Source organism: Propithecus coquereli, unplaced genomic scaffold (genome assembly GCF_000956105.1).
Source record: "Propithecus coquereli isolate 6110/MARCELLA unplaced genomic scaffold, Pcoq_1.0 Scaffold459, whole genome shotgun sequence".
Lineage (NCBI taxonomy): Eukaryota > Metazoa > Chordata > Mammalia > Primates > Indriidae > Propithecus > Propithecus coquereli.
In genome coordinates this window covers 1,950,424-1,967,684 of record NW_012150385.1, presented here as the reverse complement: position 1 = coordinate 1,967,684, position 17,261 = coordinate 1,950,424, and the positions used below count along the sequence as shown (strand labels likewise).

Sequence of the window (17,261 nt, the reverse complement as noted above, 5' to 3'; positions counted from 1 at the left end):
AACCCTGAAGATGGGGGACTCTGGGGGAGAGGAATCCTGGGGGAAGGGACCCTGGGGGAGGGGAACCCTGGGGGGGGACCCTGAGGGAGGTGGGACCCTGAAGACCAGGGACCCTGAGAACTGGGGAACCTGGGGGAAGGAGACCCTGAGGATGGGGGACCCTGAGGACCGGGGACCCTGGGGGAAGGAGACCCTGAGGATGGGGGACCCTGAAGAAGGGGACCCTGAGGATGGGGACTCTGAGGACAAGCCACCTGCAGAGCTGGGGGCCCCCTCCCCACAGGTGGTTTTGGGAATTAAGACCACATCTGGCCACATCACTGGGCAGCACCTGCAGGGCCAGAAGTGGATCCAGGAGGCTTTCTCAGGCCTGGGGATGGGCGCTCATGACGCTGAAGCAGTGCTGGGGACCACAGGGCTGCCCGGGCACATGCTCCCAGCTCTACACCCCAGGACACAGAGCAGCTCCCTGCCAACCCCTCCTGACACCGAGCCCCTGCTCCCGGGTAGGCCCATGCCAGGCGCCAGAGGAGGTGGTGCTCTAGAAGCTGGAAAGTCAGGCCAGCAGCAGACTCCACCTGTGGAAACGCGCTCCTGATTTTAAAATGCAGTCACAGGAAGAAAACACGCCCTGCACAGGCTCACTTCTCCTATGTTTCTGAACTTCCTCCCTGCTGTGTGTTCCCACGGCTTTCACTCAGCGCAGGAACCCACTGTCACTATTCCAGCTCCCCCACGGTTCCGACAGCAGACACTGCCATCACCGGACCGTTCCGAGGAACTGGCTGAAGGTTACAGAGAGTGCTCAGACGGTCACAGGCTCAGCGCCGTGTCAGCGCAGCCTCGCCACTGCTGGGGACCCCGGGCAAGTTCTCAGACCTCTCTGGGTTGTGTCCCCAGGTTCAAGGTGGGAAGGCCTGGCTCACACTGAGCACAGGTGGAAATGAGACCTGCACACCCTGCAGCAGGCACCGCACCTGCTCTGAGCCTCACATCCGTGCCTCCTCACTGCTGCCGCGTGGCAGCCCCCAGACGGTGCCTGCTACACAAAGTGCTCAGCACTAGCTGACCTGAAGTCATCTGAACACGTTTCTGTTTCCCCACTCTTCAAGCATTTCTTTAGCCACATTAGTTGAAAAACAAAACAAAACCTCATACGGAGATAACACTCGGCTCCGGTGCATATTTTTTGCATGACTGGAGGAGAATGTTTATTTGAAACTCAATCTCCAAGCCTACTCAGAAGTGTTTCCAAAAATAATTTTGCCCCTTGATGTGAACTGCACAGAAAAGCACTAACATACATGCATATTTATAGTGGAAAAAAAAAGATACTATTTCATGAAATCAAACAAAAAAAATGTGTTGGGAAAAACAGAAGAGAGGTCCCTCTGGGTTGCAGGAAGTATCGTAACCGCCTAAAGCTCTGTGAGAGGAAGAGCAGATTCTAGGCTCAACTGCCAAGCCCAGGCCCAGCCAGCACCGCACGCCCAGCCTCCCCCACAGAGCTGCCTCTGGGCCCCCTCTGCCAACCCCCAGAAATGCAGGCTCCAGCCATGGTAAGCGAAGCCAATTTAGGTAAAAGCCAAGTTTAGCTCCCCAAGCACAACCAGGCCACCCAAAAGCAGTGTGTGTGAGAAAATCTGCAACCTTTGCTCTCACGTACACACAGGATGGCGCATGCACACCCATGCTCTCACACACATGGGGGCACAGGGAAGAGCAGCTGGCAGCACTCAACTCCCTTAGCAGGTCTATGGGCTGAGGCAGAAGTGGGGTGGGCAAAGGTACCTCTGTCAGCATGAGGCCCATTGTGTCCTCCTTCCTTCTCCACCTTAACCCTAACCTTAATCCTAACCACTGGCCTCCCTGAGCCACTGGCCACTAGGCTGCAGCACAAAGGTGGGGGTGGGACCACCTCCTCCAACTCCTGGGGCCCAGATAACCACTAACGTCCCTGGTATCCCCAGCCAAGGCCACTGGGCCAGGTAGGTGTACACCCCATGGATGGCTTTGCTCATCTTGGAAAGGCCCCCGGCCCAGCAGGGCCACCTGTCCCCTTCCCCACACAGACCTCCAGCAAGGCACCTCCCCTGCACTGCTGGATGCACCCCGCACAGGCTTGGTGCACCTGAAGACAGGGACCTCAGTGGGCATCCCTCAGCACAGAACGTTGCACACACCCACACGGAGCTCTGCCCTCAGATGGCATCTCAGGGGCCCGGGATCGGCAAGGGAGTGGGGTCAGTACACCCCTGCTCCTGGGCCATCGCCTGTTCACCCAGTGACACATGCAGAGCACCATGGCAGTGAGCTCCAGGCTGGAGCGAGCACTGCAGAGTAAGTGCGGCCCCACCCACAAGGTGCTCACAGTCTGGCTGGGTGCGACGTGGCGAGGGCCAGAGACTGAGACACAAGTGAGTGCCAAACCCAGGCCCAGGAGAGGCAGGCTGGGAGGGGGGGACGGGAGCAGTTTAAGAAGGAGGTTTCGTGGAGGGGACACTGGGCTACGCCTTGCAAGACCTGGCACTCATCAGGGCCCACGGCGCAAGTGGGACAGGAGCAAGCAGGAAGCTTCTGGAGAAGAGAGCACAGGAGGAACATGAGCCACTGGCCGCAGGGGAAGAATGCGGGGAGGGGAGTGTCAGTCTGACAGAAGCAGTGGAGCCAGGACGTGAAGCAGCACCACCATCCTGGCCTGGGGGAAGGCATGGGCTCCAGCTAGGCCCCACACTGCTGTCAGCACCTGCCCCCACCCGCCACACCTGCCTCCCTAAAGAACAGCTGGAGTGAGGTACACAGCACCAGCCCACAGAGGCCTCCATGGGACACTTCAGGGCAGAAACAGGCACCAACTACTTACGAAGCACCAACTGTGGAGCCAGCCACCATGTGGGGACTGAACACAGCCCTGCCCTCGACCCTCACAGCAGCTGGCACACAGCAGGCCCCACACAGACGGGGGACGTGGAAGCTGGACTGGAGCTCCCTTCCACCATGACTCATCGTGTCATCCCTCCCACTAGTCAGAGGCCCCACAATCCCCACCTCTTGCTCCTCCCCAACTGGGGCCTTTTGCACATGCTGTTCCCCCTGTCTAAAATGCTTTTCCCTGTTCTCATCAAGACTGACCCCCATTTTCCTTCCAGTCCTAGCTCAAGTGTCCTTGTATAACTAAAGCCTTCCTGGGCGCTCTCTGGCAGCCAGTTCTCCCTGCACAAAAAACTGTGCTTATGGCATGGTGGTGATGCAAGAAGACATGACCACTGTTTTTTTCTTTTTTTGAGACAGGGTCTTGCTCTGTTGCCCAGACTGGAGTGCAGTGGTGTCATAGCTCACTGCAGCCTCCAACTCCTGGGCTCAAGCAATCCTCCTGCCTCAGCCTCCCAAAGTGCTGGTATTACAGGCATGCGCCACTGTGCCCAGTTCTATGCCCATTTTTAAAGATACGCATGGCAGCCTCAGGTGAAATACCACGCCAGCTGGGATTCGCTCCAAAATACTTCAATGAAGGGGAAAAAAAGGCTGCATGAGGCAAGTACAGCAAATTCTCAGCTTTCTGGTGATCCTATCCAGGAATTCCCTGTACTGTTCGCACCACCTTTCTGTACACTTGAAAACTTTAAACACAACTTGTTAAACCTCAGGTACCTGGGGAAACACCAGTTGTGTTTCCCTCTCCTTCGTTAGACTGTGAACTTCAGCAGGGCTGGGCCTGAGTCTGCCTGTGGCAGTCCTGGGGTCACAGGCGCCCCTGCAGGAGGGAAGCGGAGCGCAGCTTCCCACAGGAAGCACCCCCGGCGCTCAGCGTGGGGAGCTGGCAGGAATCCCGGCCGGCCCGTGACGGTAGGGCAGGGCAGGAGCTCTCCCCAGCTCCCCCAGCTGGCTCTGCAGCTCCAGATGCTGCTGCGCACAAGCAGCCAAGGACGAAAAGCAGAGCAAGCCATGAAAGCCCACCCAGGAAAGTCCCCTGGGAGGTTCCGACCCATTGTGTCCCGCGTGAGGAGCAAGGGGGCGAGGCTGGGCCTGGGGGTTGCCGGGCTGGGCGAGAGGTGGAGAGAATCTGAGAGGGAAGGGGTGAGTGACGTCCCACCCAAGGACAGATGCTGCCCCTGTGGATCTGGGGGGCACGGGGAACTCTACACCACCTGCCAGTCCTTCCGTGTGCTCGATTACTCTAAAGCAAAATGCTTCCTTCACTGAAAAAAAGGAGGAAGGAAGGAAAGAGCATGGCGCAGGGTTTCTGAGAGGACACCGTCACTGGCTTAGGGGTGGAGTGTCCCTACATGGGAGCCCTGTACCTTCGAAAACCTGGTGGCTGTTTCTCAGCAGGGTCTGCAGGCCTCCGCACTCCCGCTTCAGCGTCCGCAGGGTCTCCTTGTCCAGCTCACTGGCTACTTCTGCCAAGGAGAGGCTCTCTGTTGAAAAACCGGGTTTCCCCAAAACAACAACAAACTGTTACAAACCAGTTAAACAGGCAGAAACTGTCGGGTCCAGAGTCTGGAAGTCAATTCTGGTTCTACAAGCTCAAATCCCTCATGCATTTCAGCAGGAAGGGCTGTGTGAATTTAATTGACTTCACCCACTCCTCACCGCAGCCACCTGTAAGGGCAGCAGCACCACCTGACCCAGAGCAGGACCACAGCTCCCAGGCCTGAGACCCAGTGATGATGCCAGCTTGGGGTGATCGCCGCCCAGGACCATTCTCCCTGGTGACCCACACGGGTGATGGCTGCTTACAGACAAGGTCCCTTGGACTAAGGAGGGGAGGGCAGAGCCGGTCAGCCTGGAGTCCGAGCTCTCACACCCACACCAGCAGCTACTGGCTCCAGGTGGAACAGGCAGCAGCAAGTAGAAGGTTAGGAGTTTAAGAAACAAAACAATAGCACAGACATTACAGTGGTGGTCTGTTTTCCATTTAGAATTTCTACTCTCAGAGCCTGCATGCATTTCAAAATGCTCCACTCTAATCAGAAAACCTGGTGACAATGAAGTCAGCTTATTACCAAAATAGCACATAAATACGAAATGAAAATCGGTTTTCCCGTGTGTATTTGCCAAGAACTTCCTGCCAGCTGGGCGCTGCACGCCACACCTTACTTGCGCCCTCCCTACACTGCTGCAGGTGAGCTGGGGATACCTGCGCCCTCCCTGCAGGTCAGTCTGTTAGACGCGCATAGGCAGCACCGCCTGGAGACTCTCCATCAAAGCCCGGCCTACTCTCAAGGCCCACCTCTCAGAGCTGCCTCAAATCCATTCCAAGAGGAGTCAGGACGTTTAAAGAAAAACTGAATGTTGTCCCAGTCAGCCCCCAGTCCTCTGGCAGGCTCTGACCCAATGCCACTTGCATGACACTGATCTCATACACTCTCAGCCATGGGCGCTCTGGGCAGTCAGCATGTTCTGCCCGTCAGCTGCCTGAAGCTGCTCGAGGGCAGGGATCTTCCCGCATCTCTCTCCACCGTGTCCTACAGAGGGTGGATGCCCTCGCTGAGATTGGTTAGGTCCTGAGGACAGACCCACACATGACCCTTAGGGCTCAGAAGTGCAGGGGGCCCTGCCTCAGGCTGGCTGCGCGGGGACGACCCAAGGACCTGCAGGCCACCTGTAGGGGAGGCTATGGGCTGGGAGACCAGGGCACACCTCCACACCTGCTAGGCAGCTTCTCACACCTGGGGGTGCCTGGAGAGCCCTCCAGCATGCCCCAGACCTACAGACACCAATCTGGAGGTGTCCCTGGCACGCCAGGCGTTCCCAGCAGGCAGGCAGGACTGAGTCTGCCTCTGTCACTCAGAGCCACTTCTGCTCTCTAAGTGCAGGAGAAAGGAAGGTTCCACTTTGCTCACTGAAAGGCTTTCCATCCCAGGCATAGGCCAGCAACTCCTGCGCTCCCATCATTTCCTGGGAATTTAAAGGTCAGATCGCACTTAGGAATTTTCACTTGCAAATTCTCAGATCCACTCTAACACCCCCCGGGTGCCCTGTGGTGGGCTCCACGGTCCACCAGCCCCACCAAGAGGCCCCACCCCCAGTGTGCCTTACTACGAGCTCTGGTCATCACAGTGGGGAGCACCTAGTCAGCGGGGCCAACCCAGAGACCCCTGACCCAGGCCACTCTGGCCAACGGCTGCCACCAGGTCCCTGGAGAGCCCTTCTCACTAGACACCATCAGCTCTGCATTATTTCTGAAGGGGGGACGTGCACCATGGTCCTGCCATGTCACATGTACATGAGAGATGAGGGGATGAAACGATGAAGAAGGAAACAGATGAGGAAGACAGAGCTCAGAGAGTAAGGGTCCCTGCCTCCTCCCTGATGTGCCAGCCGGCAGGTGCTGCTGGCAGGTGCCGCCGCTGACCAGCAGGGCAAGGGCCGGCAGGGGTGGGGTTCCAGCTCTCCTCCCATAACCTGGAGCTGCAGGAGAGGCAGCCCCACTCTAGCCCCAGCACAAGCAGCCCACTCTGCCCTCTGGCGGCCAAGCCACGTCCTAGTCACCAAGCTGCTCCTTGGAGAGCAGCCCCCTGAATGCCACTAATTTCAGTGTGTTACTCATCCCATGAGAATAATCCAATGCAATTTTCTCCCTTTTATCATGACTGATTCTTGTATTTTGGGAATTTCAAAGAGAATTAAATTATCAAATCATAACACCTCTAAATATTACCATATATTCAAGGCAACAGCACCTTTTTCTGGCATTCGGTAACCTGTTTTCTGTTTGGATAACTTGTACAGAGTGAAAATGAGTAGCTCTAGCCTCTGAATCTGTGTGTTTTTGTAAAGGTTAATCAAGAGTCCAAACTTTGCCACTCCCTGCCCTCAGCCTTCCTCCCCTGAGGTATCTGAAGTCCTTTATGTTAATAGGAACTATTAGGAAAATTTTAAATATGCTTAAAAATAGCCTATTCAACATCCATGTCTTTTCTGAAGTGCATTTAATCACTGGCCCATACACCTGCACACTGGCTACAGAGAAGGGAATCACTGCCAGAAACCCAGCGCATGTGCTGGCCCTGGGGGTGGTGGTCGGCTTACCTCCCCCATTCCAGGTCTTCGAACTCCCATTTTGAGAACTTCTTGGGTTTAATTGCTTTCCACCTAACAACAAATTTGCCACTTGCAAAACCACTTGGTCAATAAAATCTCGGGGGAGGGTGGCACAATTCCTCGTGCCCTCAGCTTTGTCTCTGGGGTGAAATCCGGGCAACCAGGGTCCTTCCACCTGGGCCCCTGCTGCACACTGAGCAGGCCTGGCCTCGGGGACACACTCAGCTCCGACGTCCAGGGCTCTGTGACCGTCGCAGTGACCAACACAGCCAGCAGCAACCTGGGGTGGAGAAGTGGAAGGCTTCCGGCCAGCCAGGCGCACAGGGCAGCCCCGCCTGCTGGTGATGTACTGAGTCCTCTGCGCATCAATCAAAACTTCTTCAGTGGGCGGGTATGTTCTCGATTTCCCAACGAGACAGACCTGCACTTGAAAATAGCCAAGTTAAGTACTTCAGCAGGCTCATATAAACTTCAGCCTGCTCCATGCAATTCTCTTGTTCATAAAAATTTTAGACACTTATCATGAATAATCCTTATTTTAAAAACTAATGCCAATATAAACGACTTAAAAATAGAAAACTAACAGAGCCCGTGAAAACTCTCATCACCCAGACCTTCACGGAGACCAAAGGAAAGTCCAGAGGCCGCGTTCATGGAGCCCGGCAACCACACCATTCCAAAGGTCACCCTCATTCCATCACACACTCTCCCCAGCAGCAGACGCAGATATTAACGCTGATGAGTTCTCGAGGGGGCTATATGAGGCTTTGTATCAACCTTGCCAGAGTAAGTGTATTCAGAGCAGAGCGCTTGGTACCGTGTAGATGTTCAGCTTGCACTAATTTCCTTCCTTCTTGGTAAATCCAAACAAAGGCATCGTTCAAACACTCCCCTCTGGAGAGCAAAGCCTAGCCAACAATGCTGTCGTGGGGTGCCTCATTGGGGGACTTCCTCTCTGGGCATTAACCACAAAGCCAGTTACACGTGATGGAGAAGCCGACCTAATCACATCAGAACCACACCTCGTTACTCCCAGCTCTGCCACCTGCTGTGTGATCTTAACTCCCCAGCGCCTGTCAGACAGACACCTGGTCCCCACTAGGCAGCTGCTATGTGTAGACTGCCTTAGAAGCTAGAAAACACATTCACACCCACTCTTGCATGTGATCACCAAACCATCCAGCTGTAAGAAAACTGAGGCTCAGCAAAACTAAGTGACAGCCCCTGGTCTCTAACTACTACTAATAAACAACAAATGCAAAAATCAGAACTGTGGGACCCTCTGATCTACCTAGATAACCCAAACTTCAGTGGTTTCCAAAAATCAATTCTAAACTCAGAAGACTAAGACTTGCCAAAATAGAGGAATTTAAGAGGATGACATGACAGCTGTGCAGACAAGTCCGAAAGGAACCTTCCACAGTAGGAGCAGCGACAGCATCTCTGGCAACGAGGCTCCTGCCGCCGGCTGATGCTGCTTCTCCAGCTCACGGCCACGGCCGCTAGCAGCCAGCAAGCGCCCACTACACGCCCGTGCCGCCACAGGCTCTGAAGACATTACCCGTCTCGTCCTCAACAGTCGCAGGCAGCCTTCTCCCCATTTCACAGGAGAGGAACAGGCCCGGAGAGGCCCGCAGCTTGCCTGAGAGTGCACGGCTGCAAAGCGGCAGGCCGAGAGCCAAGCTCCAATCAGTCCCGATCCTCCCACTGAGGCAAGCAATCCAGCTCTGTGACTTGGGTATGACAGGCTCATGTTTTAAAAAGCACACATCTGACAGCCACAGAGTCTTATAAAATAAAGGTTCCAGAGATCAACGTAAATTGCTGTAAATACTTCCCAAGACACTTCCAAAGCGTTATACCCCAGAGTGGTCAGTCTGCCCCGTCCACCTGAAGATCAGGACACACCCTGCTGTCTCACAGACAGCACAGGGGCCAATTTCTGCCCAAATGACATCTCAGCTAAATGTGAGTTAGCGAGGCTTTTAACGAGGAAATTTGAAATCATTTTGAACTTCTAAAACAAACTCCAATTTCAGCCAATCATTCGGAACTCCAAGGGATGGGAACTTCCCACAGAGCTCAGCGCCAGGAACTCTGGGCTGGAAATCACTGCCAAATCAAGTGGAGGCCTGTTGGGAAAGAAGGGCCCTGGGCCACTCAGTGTCGTGCAGAGAAGATGGTGACCTGGGCTCCCACAGAGGCACCACACACTAGGGGTGTGGGGCAGGAAGCCTTTGAAGGAAGTACTGTCCAGACAGAAAGAGCCTCTGAGCCCCATCAATGACCGAGACACCAAAATTAGCACAAGCGCCCTCCGGGATGTTTGTACATTTTGAACATCATGCTGTGGTTTACAGTTCTGTGATGTGGCCCTGAGCTTTTCACCCAAACACTAACACACCACGAGGACATACTCTTTTGGTTGAAGGAATTCTAAGGCAGTCTTCTTCTACATGAAACCCACAGGTAAATCCCACTTCTTTGATGAAATTGAGGTATTCTCGGTACTGAGTCTTCTTGCTCTGCCTCCGGCGGTACTTTCCAATGAAGTCGAAGAAGCAGCAAGGGAGGACAAAGAAGCGGCAACCGTAGGAAGACCTTCGAAAACAATAAACCACCACAGAAACCAAAACTCATGAACAGATCCATTAAAGAAAATTCAGCAGAAAGCCAGGTGGTAATAGAGTGTCAGGGTAAAATATAGAAGATCTGTTCCTGGCTAATATTGTTTTTTATATTAAAGAAATTAATTATAGCTTTCCCCAACTTCATTTCTAGAAATAATGCAGCACTGTATATCTTTTCAAAAAATATGAATGTAATTGCTTTTATAAAAAATAATTTTCCATCACAGTTATTCTTGTCAACTGTAATTTAAAACCTTCTGAAGTACTTTGAGATTTCAGCCATGAATAAGAAATTTCAGAAGTAGGTGTAACAACGATTAAGTTACAGATTCCTTGAGAACTAAAACAGTTCCAAAGAGCCTGGCAAAGGAGATCTGGCAATGCAACAGGAAGGAGCAACGGCACAGCCTGCCTCATGAGGGCGTCTCCAGCTCCAAGGAAAGGCCGTCTCTGCAAACACCCAGTGGTCCCACTTTGAAGAGACAACTGATGCTGCAAAGCATCTATCTATTGACAGATTTTTCCTTTGAAGATAAACTCTGTTATCAGAAAAACAACTTCCAAAAAGGACACATCTTTTGACACTGGCTATAAATACTACAGAAGTAATCACAGCTTCAATCAGTACTGGCCAATATAATGAGAACCACGTATGCAATCTTATATTTTCTAGTAGCTATATTTTAAAAAGCAAAACTGGTGGCATTTATTTTAAATTAACCCAATATATTGTCATTTCAAAACTCTGAACTAGCTCCAGTTGGAGTACTTAACAGCCACACATGCTACCATCTTACATTCTTGGACAGCCATTCATGTGCAACTTCTCTTCTTACTCACCTGGCTGCAATGACAGGTATCCATGGTGTGAGTTCATCAGAATGGTTACCGATCAACCAATCAACATCAGGGAAAAGGGTCTTATCATTAGGGGTGATTGCACGTTCCTACAAGAACACCACAAAAACAAGATAAGGTATTTAGCAAACCAGTGCAGAGCTTTGGGTCAGCAGCGCACAGCAGGAGAGCAAAGGCTTACACCCTGCAGAGCTGCAGTTCAACTGCCTCATGGCCTCAGCCCCTCTGGGCCTGCCAAAGTCACCAGGGGTGAGGAAGTGAATGTACCTGCCCCGTGTCTGCCCTGGAGGGCACAGAACACTGGCAACTTTTAGGGAAATCACTGGAGACACTAACGGTACTTTTCTGGGCACTAATCTCCTTTTGATAATTAGACATAATTTTTACATAAGTATAAAAAAGAGCTATAAAAGAGATGGGACATGTGAACTATTTTACCTTTGGCAGAATATGGAAGCAAGAGATGGCCTGAAGGGTGGGTGAGGGAAAAGCACCCAGACCTGAAACTGATTAAAGTGTACAATACAGCGCCCTGGTACAGCCTCACAGGCCTGGCAAGCTACATACGGAAGTGTATCTATGAAAAGATATAACATAGGATAAATTTACACATGTAAGTATGCATATTTCTGTGCCACTATGCCATTAACCTTTCGTAAACTATCAGAAAGTGATTAAAAACCCACTGAATATGCACTTTAACCATTCTGACAATTTATGTAGTTAAGTTAGGAATAGCTTCCTTTTATGATTTAAGAACTTTAAATGAAGGCCTTACAAAGCAATCCCCTGTGGGTTTCCCCAGGAAGACCCCACAGAAAAGTTCGAGGCAGGTTGCTAGGGAACCTCAAATAAAGAGCTAGAACCTTGTATCCATTCTCCAAGGGGCACCTCACACCAGCCAGCTCTTTTTCCCAGGGCCACAACTTAAACAGAGAGCCTATTCAATTGCTGTCTGAATTTCTTACCCAAAGAAATTATTTTTATTTTTCACCTGGGGACACAGGAAATTTTGAAATTAACTACATGACTACTCCTTTTGTTTTGATCACTAATTTAGAGCCCAATTGTGTTAAGTGTGTAAGAGTCTATGGTCTGCATACGTATCTGCAGAGACTCCCCTAGTGCACCTACTAGCTTACCAACATTTCCCAAAACCTGAGATTTTAAAAACATTTTAAATTAACTATAATGTATGAATGTATAAGCAATCACAAATTCCAGTGGAATAAAACAAAGCACAAATATATAACAAAAAACAAGCAAATAAAGAGATGTCAGGAGGCTACAGCAAGCTTCCCTTCTGCCAATCCTTTTTTTTACGATATTATTCTCAACTTTAACAGGAGGTGAGGCCAACAGAAAATATAAAAAGTCTCAAAAACTTTATTTTCTATTTAGTATTTTATTTTACTTCTATTTCTAAGAAACGATATACCTGAGATTTGTTTCGAAACAGCTGTTAGGGCTAATGTTTGCAGTGAGGGTGGTCAGAGAAAAGAATGACCGTGGCGGCGGGCTGACGACCGTATGGGTCCATTATGCGACTCTCCACTTCGTATATTCCTGAAGTTCTCCACAATGAAAAGTAAATGTTTTTTCATTTCTCAGATCAACCTTCTTCCCTCTGGCAGATGAGAATCTACGACCTAGTCACAGTCCTGCATTTAACCAGGTGGGCAAAGGTCATGAGGCCATCCAAGCAGCTGGGCAGGGGGAGAGTTGCATGGCAGGAAGAAAGCCATGCCCATAGTACCCCAGCAGAGGCAAGTCACACCTATGGCACCACCCAACAAACGAGGCCAGCGGGCGAGGCCAGCGGGCGAGGCCATGTCCACGGCACCACGCACTGCAAGGAGTCCCGAGAATGCTCCTGGAAAGGTGACCATTATTTCTTTCCCTTTACAGAGCCATTTCTGTCTATCCCCAGTGCCAGGAAAAGCAACCTATTCCCGACCAAGGTCTGATTTACCTGATCACGGCAACCTGTGGGCACGTGGCTCTCCCAACCAGGCTCCCAGACAGCTCCAACCCCACAGGTACCTGGGCTCTGCAGCCTGAACCCACCCCACCCCACTTCCTGTTCCTCCACAGGCGAGGCTGTCCCGGGTCACCCCACCTGCTCGGTTGTCTGCTCAGCACTCTCCAACACCTACAGGGTGCACTGGTGGGGTGTGTGCCCTTCCCCCCACCTCCCACCACCAAGAAGGCAGGACTTCTTTGTCACTGCTGAATCACGACTACCTGGGAATGCCCGGCAGGTAGCAGGTATATAATTTGATATATTAATATCAAATATTTGATATTAATACATATCTCTTTTGTCCTGTTTTATTGGCTACATCCCTTACAGTATTTAAAATTCTTCCCGAAGTCAAAGTATAGCTGAAGTAGAACCTTTCTCAAAAGCATTATGGCAATACGTATCAAAAACCTTTTAAAGTCCAGCTTACGAAAATGTTTTTTTTTTTTTAAGTATACTAAGATTTATGCATAAAGATTTACGGACTATAACTTGTAATGTGAACAGAAGAGCTGAGTAAATAATTACACTTTTCACCATTTGCTGTCTACATGAGTGATCTAACCTCTCCAAGTGCACCTTGGCTTTCTCACCTGTAACATGGGGATAATGAGAACCGACCTCCCGGGGCTGCTGTGAGCAGTACAGTTAATGCACACAATGTCTTCATGCTAGCATCAGCATATAGCACCCAGTGACTGTCGGCCTTTATTATCATACAGTTGACCCTGGACCAACATAGGGGGCAGGGGTTGGGGCACTGACCCCTCTGCACAGTCAAGAATCCTCATATAACTTTTGACTCCCCAAAACTTAACTACTAATAGCCTACTGTTAACCAGAGCCTTATCGATAACATAAAGTACTGATGAACACACATTTTGTATATGTGTTGTATACTGTATTCTTACAATAAAGTAGGCTAGAGGAAAAAAATATTAAGAAACTTAAGGGGCCAGGCACTGTGGCTCATGCCTATACTCCTAACACTTTGGGAGGCTGCGGCAGGAGGATTGCTTGAGGTCAGGAGTTTGAGATCAGCCTGAGCAACATAGCGAGACCCCGTCTGTACAAAACAGAAAAATTAGCCGGGTATAGTGACGAGCACCTATAGTCCCAGCTACTCAGGAAGCTGAGGCAGAAGGATTGATTAAGCCCAGGAGTTTGAGGTTGCAGTGAACTATGATCGGGCCACTCCTCCTCAACTGGGTGACAGAGTGAGATCCTGTCTCTAAAAGAAAAAAAAAATTGAAAATCGTAAGAAACTGAAAATATATTTACTATCCATTAAGTGGAAGTGGATCATCATAAAGGTCTTCATCCTCACCGTCTTCACTGAGTAGGCTGAAGAAGAGGGTTTGGTCTTGCTGTCTCGGGGTGGCAGACGCAGAGGAGGAGGAGGTGGGCAGAAGGGGAGGCAGGTACATTTAGCGTGCTTTACGGAAATATATTGTAATTTCTGCCTGACTTTTTTGCTTTTTCACTTCTCTAAAAATGTTTCTATTTGGTACCAATGCTCCTTCTACCATTTGCTTTAGTAGAAAGGTCCATGTTGCAAAAAAGTCAAGAGCAGTCCTGGATAATCTGAAAGCTTCTGCCAGATTGTCCAATGTCAAGTATTTTTTCTGGCCCTGCTTCTTGTACGTCTTCTTCCTGATCGTCTGGCACTGTTCGGAAGCACTCGTCTTCACCAAATCATCATCTGTTCATTCCTCTGGTGTGCTATTAGCTTTTGAAGTTCTTCAAGATCCATATCTTGAAACCCTTCATCCAACTTTTTTGCCACATCCACAATCTCTTTCATGATTTCCTTGATTAGCTGTTGTAAACCTGGTGAAGTCATGCACAACATCCAGACATAGTTTTCTCCAGCAGGAAGTTAGTGTTTGGGGCTTTAATGGCTTTTTCTGTAACAAGAACGGCATCTTCAATGGTGTAATCCCTCCACACTGTCACGATGTTCTATTTGGGTTCCCTTCCATACCATTAACGGTCCTTTCCATGGAATATCACATGTAATGAGCCTTAAAGGTCCCATGATCCTGAATCTAGAGGCTGAATTAGAGATGCTGTGTTTGGGGGCAAGTAGACCACTTCAGCACCCCTGGTGTTGAACTCTGGGTGGCCAGGGGCATTGTCCAATTATCAAAACTGGCAAGGCACTTCCTGACTTCAGGGACAAAGCACCGATGGAACCAGCCCAAAAAAAGTGTTCTCGTTGTCCAGGCCTTCTTTTTATACAACCAGAAGACTGGCAGCTGATGGTCATCTCCTCCCTTCAAGGCTCGGCAGTCAGCAGCTTAATAGATGAGGGCTGTCCGGACCATCAACTCCACTGCATTTGCACAAAGCCGTAGAGTTACCCTATCCCCTCCTGCTTAAATCCTGGTGCTTGCTTCTCTCCTTTACTAATAAATGTCTTTTTGGTCCTGAACAGGGCTCTTTCATCTGCCCGTCCAGACAGATACCCTTTCTTTTCTACGATCTTAACGGCATCTGGCAACCAGTCTGTTGCCTCCTGGCCAGCAATAAGCTGCTTCCTCCTGTTATTTTTAAGCCAAACCTCTTTCTAAAATTATCGAACCATCCATTGCCAGCATTAAATTCTCCAGCTTTAGATCCTTCACTTTCCCTTTACTTTAAGTTGTCATATAGTGACTTCGCTTTTTCTCAAATCATATTAGAGTCTGTAAGTATGGCTTTCTTACAACAATCCTGCACCCACGTAAGAGTTGCATTTTCAATACACGATAAAAAAGTTATTTTGCGAAAAGTGCAAGGTATAGCTGCAAACAATGGCTTCACAAATTTCCTTTTCTTTTTTTAGGGTGGTCCCTACACTGGATTCATTTATCTGGAAATGGTGGCAGCCACAGCTGCAGACCTCAATCTAGAGTGCGTATCAAGCAATTCAACTTTTTCTTATAATGTTGTGGCTTTTTTCTGCTTCCTGGGAACACTTACAGCATCACTAGTGGCACTGTGGATGGGTCCCAGTGTGTTATTCAAGGTTTACAATATTGCACTAAACATGATGAAAACTGCGCAAGAACCACATAAGATCACTTTTTACTTCTATACACAATTTGCTGGAAAGGTGAACTGCTCACACAGAGATGAGTAGTATCCCATGGTGTTTTAAGCAGATATAACACTTCAGCTCACCGCAACAGAAACAGAAGGTGGCTATAAAATTACTACAATAGTACTGTATGTGCTAATTTTATGCAATTATGATTTAATACTGCATCTTTACATGTGTTTACATTTCTCTCGACTGCAAATAGTGCCATGTATGGTCTGTGTGTGAATTAAATTTTGATAAATTTTAACTTTTTATAAATTTGTGTATATTTTATGGTAGTAAATTATAAAATAAACTAGTATCTACATACATTTTATGCATTCATAACATACCTCTTTCTTAATTTTTTCAGTATTTCTAGGCTACATGGTTTGCAAGTTTTTTCAAATTGTTGCAAACATCCAACATATTTTATTGAAAAAAAATCTGTATATAAGTGCGCCCGTGCAGTTCAAACCTATATTGTTTGTGGGTCAACTGAACTTGTTTACATTGTTGCTACATACAATTCAATGGAATGTAATTCAACCATTTTTAAAAAATCCTTACAAATGATTGTTTAAGACTTCAGAAAATGCCTAAAATGGATGTTAAATGGACAAAAGCTAGGGTCAAAATTCTACATACATTATGGCCACAAACGTATTTTTTAAAGGTGTACATGTTTATGTGATTATCTCTAGGGAGGGGTATTAAGAAAAATAATAATGTCCCACTCAAGTCCTAGAAAAAGGAAGAATAATAACGACTGGTCCAAAAATATGAGCAAAATTACCTGAAACCACATGAGCCACCCTACACATCACCTCCTGTGCGTGAGACAATTAGCAGGTGACACTCTCCACTCCAAGCTGAGCACCTGGCTACCTCTGACGTACCCCTGAAGAGAAAGCTCTGTGAGGGTGCTCCAAGAAGCCTTCTCAGAGCCCCCAGGTGGGGTCAAGTGCCTTCCCCCAAGTCCCCTCAGTCTCCCAAACCTCCTATACTAGCCCCAACACAGACATTGACCTTTGTGTCTAGGAAGTCCCCACAGTACCCCCACCCTGGCGGGGTCCTCGCAGGCTTGGCACCGTGTGACAAGCAACAAAGATGCAAAGAACACATGGCACGTGCTGTGCCCTTAAGGCAGCACAAGAGAAGCCCACACGAGATGCAAACTGCTGTGGCAGACGCAGGGGAGGAGACAGCACTTCTGGCTGGGGGTCAACATCCTTTCTCCAGTTTAACCAGAAGGCTGTGAAGTCTAAAGTTTCACCTTTCTTTTTTTCCTTTCTTATTTCAGAGCACTTATATTATCATGAAGGTTTATGGTTAGCATGTCTGATTAATCTACACAAAAAGGTACATTAACTAAAAGAATTGCCACTAGGGGCTAAGCCATGCTAGATCAAGTACATGAACAAACACGTACCTCTAACCGAGTCTGTGATCCATACGTGTCCCAGATTTTTCTTCTTCGGACGTCAATCCCTCTGCCTGGATGCTGAAATAATTAATTTTAGAAATCAAAGGTTAAGTTTCGTACGTAATAATACATTAGCATGAACAAATTAAAGCCCTGCAGGCATTGCCACCGGTATAAAGTGCAAGAGACCCTTAGCGTTTGGGCATGGCACAA

At 49.2% G+C, this 17,261-nt stretch overlaps 1 protein-coding gene across 1 annotated transcript in view; it reads right to left on the bottom strand.

The window, feature by feature from the left end:
* Positions 1-17,261, bottom strand: part of TRMT44 (tRNA methyltransferase 44 homolog (S. cerevisiae)) — a 28,869-nt gene that overhangs the window by 2,274 nt on the left and 9,334 nt on the right. Inside the window, exons 6-10 of the mRNA XM_012655020.1 lie at positions 17,055-17,126; positions 10,518-10,624; positions 9,465-9,648; positions 7,036-7,468; positions 4,302-4,418 (exon numbers count right to left, since the gene is read on the bottom strand). Of these exons, the coding sequence (XP_012510474.1) occupies positions 4,302-4,418; positions 7,036-7,468; positions 9,465-9,648; positions 10,518-10,624; positions 17,055-17,126 (913 nt within the window). The remainder of the gene's footprint in view (positions 1-4,301; positions 4,419-7,035; positions 7,469-9,464; positions 9,649-10,517; positions 10,625-17,054; positions 17,127-17,261) is intronic.